The 10,613-nt window shown below is 34.7% G+C and overlaps 1 protein-coding gene across 3 annotated transcripts in view; it reads right to left on the bottom strand.

Annotated features, from left to right (window-relative positions):
• Positions 1-358: 358 nt before the first annotated feature.
• Positions 359-10,613, bottom strand: part of GABRA2 (gamma-aminobutyric acid type A receptor subunit alpha2) — a 115,156-nt gene continuing 104,901 nt past the window's right edge. For 2 of the 3 annotated variants that reach the window (XM_082464286.1, XM_082464285.1), the window contains one exon: positions 359-2,565. In XM_082464286.1, the coding sequence (XP_082320412.1) occupies positions 2,269-2,565 (297 nt within the window). In that variant the 3' untranslated portion in view covers positions 359-2,268. Of the gene's footprint in view, positions 2,566-6,557; positions 6,738-10,613 lie in introns of all 3 variants that reach the window. The other variant, XM_082464288.1, reaches the window with a different exon arrangement.

Here is a 10,613-nt window from a genome sequence, read left to right as displayed (position 1 = left end):
TCTGTTATCCTACAGAAACTGCTATTCACAAATATTTTTACATATGTACATATTTATAAATTTATAATGTATAGTCACACATTAAGGGGGAAATGCAGAACTTATAAGAACAATATTTAAAGTGTCTAACAATACATACCATACAAAGCACTTTTTATTGCTTGTCTTCAGGCATTGTGTACTGTCTTAGACTACCACACCCTTCCCTAAACAGCCCAGAAGAGCTATGATATATTTAAATGTGTAAGAAAATAAGATATCTTCCATTCCAGTGTACGAATAAAGTGCACTTTAAAAAACAATTTAGATGACAAAGAAGATGCTATTGGAAGGGAATTAAAGAAATACATTTATTGGCTCAGGTAACAAGTTTATTTTATTAAGGATTATGGATTACTTTTCGTGAGGGAATTTTTAATGTCAAGGCTGTCTTCACCGCCAATTCTGTTAATAAGATGCATTTGTGACCTTGGTATTAATACAGTCATGCAAAGCACATAACAGAATCACACTGAAACAAAGAAAATGAAAAAAAATAAAATTTAAACGAGGCAAAGAAATAGCAGTTTTTGTTGTGATTTTGCTTATTTCCATAAGATACTCCTTTTATTGATTTTATGAACATACCTATTTATGCACTATACTGAAATACTGTACAAAACTGCAAGAAATGCCACTATTTGACTACTTACGTTTCTACAAAAACACCGTCATATAGGTGTATCTATTAGTAAAAGTCAACTAATAACTGCTAATGTATATGTGAGTCAAAAGGATTTTAAGTTTGCCCAAAATGTTGAATCTAGGCATGAGACACAACTATTAATTTCTATTAACATATTTCAGGGACATAAAGAGTATTTTTTAAATACTGAAAGGAAAATGAATTTTACTCATTAATAATTAGTAATTATATAAAATTGAAAATTCTGGTTTCTAATTTAGCTACATGTTTGTGTGTGTATCCTAATTGAGCTAATTGTGTGTGCGTGTGGGGTGTGTGTGTGTGTGTGTGTGTGATGTCTGTGCATGTGAACTAATCCGCAATCTGTTGGTGATGCTTTAAAGTTTCAGTTTAAAAATGTTCAACTCTTACCAAAACCTCTTCAGGTATACAAAGCTGCAAATTTGAGTCAGAGAAATTCAAAGTTGCAATTTACAAAAGCAGATTTACATTAATTCTTATCTGAAAGAGCTGCTTTCAAGACAGAAAAATGTGCCAATTAACTGCCCTTTCCTTTGTAATTAGTGGCTTCTGAGTCCTGATGAAAAGAAGCCTTAAGGCAGAATTTGCAGTAAACAGGAAAGGAGAGAATCGTATAAGTGCTTATACATACTCTGTGACACCTATGAACTCTCATTGATGGGAGTTTTTGGCACAGTTTTCTAATCCAGTATGAATGTTGCTCCACAGCAGCCAAACTGGATGTTTTTTCCAGTCTCCAGCACCAAGAAGATTTAGCTGATCAATTTCAATACAACACATACTGGAAAGAGTAAGACCTATTTATTGTCTTTTTTTTTAATTTAAGGTAGTTTCCAATGATTAAAATAATCTGTAGGATTTCAATTATTACTTTCAAATAAACTCTGATGCTAAAAATGTGATGACCATGACATTCCAATGGTTATTAAATTCTAGGCATAATGAACATCCTGTCGGGGTGACTCATAATTATTTGAATTTGTCATGCTGTAATATGTACATGGCTATAGACACTATACAGAGTAATTAAAAGCTGATTTCAAATCTCTAGCTTTTCTTCTGATGTGTACTAAGCTTCCAATTATGCTAGCAGGGATTCTGAGCACTCGGGAAGGGAACTGATGTTGCAGATATGAGGTTCTGTTATTTAGAGGAATTCATCTTGGAACGACAATGTTACCTTACATTATAGTTAGGCAACAGTAGAAAATACTCCTATGTAAGACCTAAATCAAAAGGATCCATAAAATGTGGTGTAGGATCTCCATTTTCATCGCTGTTAGGAAAAGAGAAAATAAATCAGGTCATCTGAAATCCACTTTAAACCAGTTCCTAGGGTAAATCTTTTAAAAAGGCAATGGCTTTTTGGGCATGGGGTGCTTTCTGCCTGCAGTACCACAAGTTAGCAAATGCGTGTCTCTATTAGAGGTCTATAAGCTATATTGCTATATACATACTGTACATGTTGGTTCACAAATTAGCAGTTATTAGTCAGACTGTACATGGCAAAACAAACCAAGTTTAATGTTGCTATATATCCCAAAGACAACCTGTGTCTAGATTCAAGGACTGACCCCTAATACAGGTTCTCTGTTTAAGTATGTAGCCCAGTAAACTAAATTAAATGTACCAAACAAAACTGGGAAAACTATTCTAGACATTCTGTCAATTTTGCTAACACTGTTGAAGGTTTTCTTGGCTTCGGCTGGCTTGTTTTCCGGCTTCTTGTTGGGTTCTGGCGTGGTTGCACTCTTGGAGATGGTGGAGAGAACTGGGTCTTTTGAAAGATTCGGGGCATAATTTGCAACTGCCACTGCATAAGCATTGTTCTGTATCATGACAGAGGCTTTTTCTTTTTTCTATTGAAAAATACAAGAATTAACAGAATGTGGGTTGAGACTGCTTCTTAACATTTTCCAAACTCCAGTTCAAATTCTGAAGAAAAGTATCTTGATAAGCATCATTATCCATTAGAAAGAAGGAATTTAGGGAAATAAATGTAGTTTATTAAGTCCTAAAACCATTAGGGAGAGGAAACCCCCAGAGTAAATCAATGATATCATTTTCCTGGAGAACCATTTTCTTGTTGTTTACATGGAACACGGACAATCAAAAATACAACTTTAACAAATGACACATTTTTGACTCTTACAAGTCACTCAAATATTTGTTGAATGAATGTGTGAATGAATAAATGAAATGAAGACATAATTTAACATGAGGAATGATCATCTACAGTGAATTATCTCAAATTTTGAATTAATAATTTAATTTCTTTAACTTGATAACAGGATTTCTCCCCTTCATGTCAAAATCATACAGTAATGTTTTACTCAGATGGTAGGAAATTGTATCCATATACAGATGTTAGTGTAATAAATACTAAGAACATAGAAGGAAGATGAAATACAAACTTTTGGATTTCTGCCTAGCTCATCCACAACATGTTTCTCCTTATACTTCCCAGTTCAGTTCTCACCCACTTTAGTCTGGGTCACAGTTTTCTCCTGCCTGGACCAAGCAGCATTCCTTTGTACTCTTCCACTTGGCTTGACCTCATCCAATCATTAGTCAAACTACAACCCCCATGGGGACTTTTTAAAGACATAAATTGGATGGGGTCACCTGTCTGCTTAAATCTCTTAAATACCATCTCATGGAACTTAGAATAAAATCAACACTTCCTGCCATGGTGTCTTTTTTTGTTCATTATATACCAGTCTCACTGAAATAACTTGCATTTGGAGGACTTCTTTGTTTGATGCCTTTGGCTATGCTACTTCCGATAGGGCCAGAGTAAAGGGACAAAGTAGGTAATTAAATAGTTAATCCCACTAGGGGACTGTAAGTAAAGAAAAAAGTATGGGAGACTCCTGTAAGTTAATGAACACTCTAGAAAGCAGGTTTGCTTAGCCACAAAGCCAAGCAGGCTTCCTTAGCAACAAAACCATGAAATAGAAGCATGAGACATGCCCCAAAACAATAAAACAATGGTGGCATGAGACCCACATCCTGCTCAGTGAGCTCAGTAAGTTACTGTTTCCTAGGACACATTCATATATGCGCACTAAAAACAAAAATATAAGGAAAGGTGACATACTAAAACCTGAGATGATTTCACATTTTTAGCATAAGTTATTGCCTTTTTGCTCATTTCCACTGAGGCATGACAGCCCCAGCTTGACCATGTAAGGACAAGAAAACTCCCCTGCCTTACATGGAGGAGGAATTGATGATGGAAGCATGACATCTACTCAAGAATGAGGAAGAAGGGGTTTTTTTCCCCCTCCCACTGTTCCTTTGATTATAAAACTGTAGCCCACTAAGTTCTCGGGGCACAGCACCCTCTGGCCTGCCTACTTGTAAGCCTCACAAGCATCCTATTCTAATACATCACTTCTTATCCATCTCTTTGTCTCTCACTTAATTCTTTCTGCACTGAGACATAAAGAACCGGAGCTCGGAGTCCCCTGAAATGCCACCTAGTGGTTTCACTTCCTCATCCTGGAATGGCTTCCCTCCATCCCATTTTCCACGTGATCAATACCCTCTCATATTGTGATCTTGGTTGAAGTGTCATTTCCTCAGAAAGTACTTCCTAACCACTCTAATGTCGTCCTGGCTCCCCATCTATACTCTTTTAGAGCACCCAGTTTACTTCCATCATGTCATTTTTCAAAATGAGTAAATTCTTTCTTTAGTTGTGTGATGATTTGACTGACATCTTCCTTTCCTATTAGAATCTAAGTTCAATGAAGGCTGGTGCTATTTCTGTCTTGTTCACCATTATAACCTTAGCATGATTCCTTCCATGAGGTAGGCACATATTATGCAGCCAAATTAATGAAACCTGAAAATATTTACTCAACATTAAATAATAATATTTAATGAAACCTGGAAAACTATTTAACTGCACTTCTGTACTAATACACACTCATTGCTAGTTATCTAAATGCAAACAAATTTGAGCCAGCAATGAATTATCCAAAATAGTGAATAGTGTAAATCAACAGATTTATAGGACCAATTGACCTAGAACAGAATTTCAAGTATCAGTATTTTGAATAAGAATTCTCAAAATGTCCAAGGAAAATAAGATAACAAAGGGTCTCTGAAAGCCCAGGAAGATCTGTAAACAGGCCCACATTTCCTGTCCTTCACTGGCACTGGGTCTCTCCCTCACCTCTTTCCCTTGCTGATAAGGCATTCTTCCAGACCTGGCTGGAGCATAAGAGGAAAAGGGGTGAGAGATTACCATTTGTAGCTTTATGAAAGCTATAAAACAGCTTTTCCCATGTTACACATGGAGGGTAATCCTCAAGCATATAACTGGTAGCAATGATAACTAACACCTTGTGAGCCCTAGGATGTGTCAGGTTGAGTGTTAAGCCTAAGGGTGTCGTTGGTGACAAAATTCACTACTGGAATAAGAAGTAAGTTCTATGTTGTAACCCCAAGTTACAAAATCAGAAACAGAAGCTAAAGAGGTTTTGTGACATGACCAGGTCTCCTGTCTACTAAGTGGCTAAAAAAGCACACAAACTCAAATGTGTGTGACTTCCAAACCTCTGCTTTAAACAGCATGCCTCATGACTTTACCTCTGAGGAAGCTTGTGAATATCTTTTTCTCAAGATTTTCCGATTGAAGTTTATATTACTAGGTCAACCTTCTAAAAGGACTTTTTAACCCATAAAGTTCTGACATATAGTATTTATATTATTATTATTTCAATTATACCTAAACATCTCTTAAACTGCAATATCGAATTGCAGAGATTGGGCAATGCAGAATTCCTAGCAAAGTTCCTGGCACAGGGCAGGCTCAAAAAATGTTTGCTTCATGATAAATGAATGACATCTACTAGAATGATTACTGTGATAATATACGTATATAGGTATATATAATGTATATAAGCATATAATGTATTTCATAGAATACAATAACCATTTATTAGATTAATAGAAATAGATTCTAATAGTGTATTCTGCAATTCTGTTATGTAATTATCCCGAAAGTCCTCAATTTCACCATCTATAGATGTAGGAGACTGGGAAATAATAAAATAAGCTCAACTGAAAAACAGTGCTGCGGAATTTCCACGTTTGTAGAAACTGTTTCACTTGTGATTGAGACATATAAGAGGGAAGTGGGAAAATATGACTATACACTAAAACAGCAAATGATTTATTTTTATACATTATCTGGGGAAAAAAAGTAAATTATGCTGCTTTAGAATCAGTGGATGCTGTTACTTAAGTGGAATGAAAAGGAAATATAACCCATACTAATTAAACTTTCTATTTTTTAAGTGACGTTTTATAAGAATCAGAATGTTCTGAGGTTATTACTTTATTAGAGTGTCCAAATATATAATTAAAATTTTAAGTCTGGAAAATTCCTGATTACAGAAATCAAAACATCTTACACCATCGTGGCAAACCAGTTTTGGCTTTCTTGGAGTATTAGATAAAATGAAGTGTTAGTAAATTGAGCAAATGCTCTAGCTAAAATATAGACACCTAGTAGTGAAGTGACCTAGGATATAAATGAAAATAACAATCACATAGTTTCAGAGCTGGAAAGAATCTCAGAGACTGAATAAGGAAATGGAGCTTAGAATAAGGAAATGGAGCTCTCATAAATACAACACTAAATACAACAGTCTTTGGAGAAAACCCCAGGTTTACAAAGTGGCAAATTTATGCTCTTTCTACATACCATGTTGCTTTTTTACAGTCATTGTGGCTACTAGAAAGCCCATTACTTGTAAAACAACAACATGCTCCCTTGTCAGATAATGCTATTGTTAACTGTCTGCTAACCATCCTGGCTGAGAAAAGTGATACTTACAGAAGATTGTTTGAAGGTTATACAGTCCATCCACTTCTCTAAGTACTCTAAAGTCTTTCCTTGGATTAAACTGGGCCATGAGAAAGCTATATACTTGGACCATATTAGCTTAGCTCCTTGAAGAATTGCCTTCACTGAGTTGTATATTAATGTAATGCCTTCAGCTTTTATTGAAGGGGACTACAAGAAACATCAATATGAAATTCATTACTGCTTTTATTGGGAAAATGTTGACATTACTTGCAATAGTACCCAACTTTCCCTAATATAAAACCCATATGATATTGTTTAAAAAAGAGATTTTTAGCATAGGACAATCGTTCTTTCTGAGGAAATGTATACATCCATTTTTTGGTTAAAGAAAGATAAGTTTCCCCCATGGTTTACTCTCATAGCCAAGAAGCTCAAGATTTGACTCTCAGCATACTCTAGCTATGAACTACAGTTAATGTTCTGGCCCAAATGGTGGACATATTTGCAGTCTATTTTCCTTCATCCTGGTTTTCTACTTCTATTTATATCTTATTATAATAATTTAAGTACATGCATTCTTTTGGTAAACTGCCTGAAATGCTTTTGGAACAAGGCATGATGTTTAAAAATGCGTATAAATGAATAAAAACATTTGAAATACGATGTTTTCTATGAATTGCATGGAGTGAATCACAAAACAATGACACATTTCATGTTAGTTTGGATATTATGGTGCTATGCCTATATTTCAAGTAATTTAATATATAGTGTATTTCCAGAGAATATGCTTTTCTTGGCCACTGTAGAACCACTGACTCAGATTTAGAAATAAAAACAATCTCAAGAGACAAAAGGTATTTTTAAAAATTTAATTCAAATAAACTATGTGCTAAATGCTATGTCAGGTATTGGCAGAGAAATAATGAATAAGACAAAACTATTATCCTCTTAGATCAGGTAACCTACTGTTAGAAACAGATTTGTTTATAATAAGAGTATAATTTAATGAGGTTACATAAAAGAAATTCATGCCAGGTACTGTAGAAAGATAATGGGGGGATGGCAATTAGATACAATTGGATAGATTTGAAGGAATAAGTAGTTCATCAGTTAGAAAAGAAAGGAGAGGGCATTTTAGCAAGAGGGATGAACACATCTAATGCCATGGAGATGTGTAGGGGCATGGAATTGGGAGGTGTTTTTAATGTCTAGAGGAAGCATATGAGCATGGACTTTAGGTTTGTATTCAATCTTGGATTCACCACTTATTAGGTGTGTGATCCTGAGCAAGTAACTTTACTTGACCAATCTTATATTTCCTCGTTTCTAACATGGAGATATTCCCAGGCACATAGTAGTAAGTGCACAATAAATAACACACACAAAAAGTTTCTTATTATTCATCATGTAAACAAATATATGAGAAGTCTATATATTTGGACCATATTAGCTGAGCTGCTTGAAGAATTGCTTTCAAAAATTCATTAAAGAGCTGAAAAATTAAATGAACAGATTTCTGTTTTAGAAAGATAACTCTGGCACTACTGTAGAGGATGGATTCAAGGGAGACATGATTTAGAGATAATGAGGAATAAAGAGTCTCAAAATAATGAGAGATGGCAAGGGCATGGTCCATGACATATAGGTAGGAGAATGGACACCATTCAATGACTGATTAGGTCTTAAGGGTAACTTCCAAGTTGTTGGTTTCTGAGATTAGGTTTTGCCATGAACTGTGGTATATATAAAAAAAAATAGGCATTTAGGAGATTTTTTGTTTGTTTGTTGTTTCTTTCACCTTTTAAAAGAGATATGTAAAGACTGAAATGTCATATTCATGTAGAAATGCCTAGGGAACAGGTTGGATATATGAGCTTTGAAGTTAAAAGAAAGGTATGGAGTATAGCTGTAGATAATAACTGTGGAAGGTAAGATAAAGGTATTGGCTGTAGTTGTGATTTGGTTATACTTCATTAATTCATACCATATTTATTGAGCAACTAATATATACTAGGCCCTGCGCGAAGGGACAAGGATAAATGATTTATTAAAATAAACATGGTCACTGTTATCATGATCAGTGAAGGAGGTGGGATATAAGCATGCAATTACAAACCGTGATAAAGAATTAAATGCAAAAGAGCAGGATACTATACACACTTATAAGGTGATCTAATTATTCAGGGGTGTGGGGAGCAAGTGTTCAGAAATTTCCTGAGGATTGGTATATGTGCTGAAGATGAATAGGTTTTACCTATTTGGATATAATAAATAATGAACAGTGTGCTTAGCGTTGCTGACATTCCTACAAGTATGGTCAGTAAAATCCTTAAATTGAGAATCACATATGAATAGTAAAAACAGAAACATAAAATAAATTTAAATGACTATCTTTGGGGATAAACAACAGCAGATGCTAAGGAGATTGGATCTACTCTGAACTCAGGCAAAGAATCTTAAAGAACAGAATGAATAGTGGTAGCTGTTTTAAAGGCCTAACAGAAGAGAAAAAGTTGTTTTAAAGGCCTAACAGAAGAGAAAAAGTTGCTGACTTGGGCCTGAAATGGAATCTTGGAGTATAACAGTATTCAGTGGGTTCAATGGGGATCCCTTAAGAAAAATGGAAAATTATCTTATCTGAAAATGTAGAGGTCGTTGCTGTCCTTTAGTTACAGGACAATGAATGGAAAGAATTACAGTGAGCTGAGAATTAAACTAGAAGTGAGAACATACACATTATAAGCAATGTTTTCAAAAAGCTTGAATGGAGGAAAAGAGGGTGGAATCTGATAATGGGGGAATGGGTGACATACAATCTGGAGAGAGTTTTGGTTTTGCCTTTATGGTAAATTAAACATATTAAGCATCTTCAGAAATGTAAAGCAAGGAGACAGTTGAAAAGGAGAAGATAGCTTTGAAGAAGTAAGAGAAGAAAATAATAACTGATGCTTCAAGATTGAAAAAGGAACAAGAAGAAAAGAATCAAGAGATGGGGTGGAAGAATTAGTCTTGAGGAAGTGGAAGAACACTGGGTGTAAGAGAAGGTTCCAGAAGAACTTGGGAGGTTGCATAAGTAGATATTTTCTTATATGGAAGGGCATAAATATTTAAAGTTGGATTATTTGATACACCACTACATTTTTAAAATGATAAAATTTTGTTGACTAATTTCACACCTGAGGCTAAAGGTATAGTGTACAAACTTGTGCAAGATCACAGAGCAAGGTAGGCTTTGTCTTCTAATAGAGGGCTCAAATGTGTCTTGAATATGAAGTGAGTGGATTTATTTATTTATTTTCAAAAACTAACTTTAAAGATCAACAGAGCACAATCTACATGAAAACTGTATGTTAAATACATATCTCTTTCTTTCAAACATAAAATATTAATATGAATCTCTGAGTGATTATTCTTATGAGACAAATTAATACTTGCCAGTTAACAAACCTTTAATAACTTTTTTATACTCTTTGGATTGACAGATAATTTAAGTGCATTTACTCATGCTTACTAACTTCAAAAAAGAGGACTTCCTCCAGTCTGGTTAAACTGAAAGGATGCCAATTTGGCCGATGGATAAAAACTTTATATTTCAGGAAAATTATTGTTCTCTACTTAATTAAATCTAAGGATAACTAAAGCAGAGGTAAATTGCACTGAAATATTTTTTTTAGGCAGATGTGCTAGTTTGGGGCACTATACTAGATTGCCTTTTAGTTCTAAGGACCTGGTTATTTCCAAGGTAGGTTTAGGAAACACCTCCCCAGATTCATTTCAATCATGAAAATGGATTGAGTACCCATTGATAAATTCACCACTGTGAAGTTTTAAAAGACTTTCCATGAAGACAAAGAAGTCTTCTCATTGGTATTACATTGCCAGATTTAATATCAGAAACTTATTTATTCTTTTATTCAATGAAACTTTCTGAAGTGCCTACTAAGTGATTGGCACTGTGCTTGGCACTCTAGCTGTGGAAAAGTGATTAAGAACAAGCAAGGTGCCTGATATAATGTTCCCTTTAACTTATCCACTGAACTTGAACCACTTATTACTGAAATAATACACATTTGTTAGTTGTTT

The sequence above is a fragment of the Balaenoptera physalus genome (genome assembly GCF_965194825.1).
Source record: "Balaenoptera physalus genome assembly, chromosome: 5".
NCBI classification, from domain to species: Eukaryota; Metazoa; Chordata; class Mammalia; order Artiodactyla; family Balaenopteridae; genus Balaenoptera; species Balaenoptera physalus.
The sequence above is the reverse complement of the archived record's forward strand: the minus strand, read 5'-3'. Positions and strand labels throughout refer to the sequence as shown.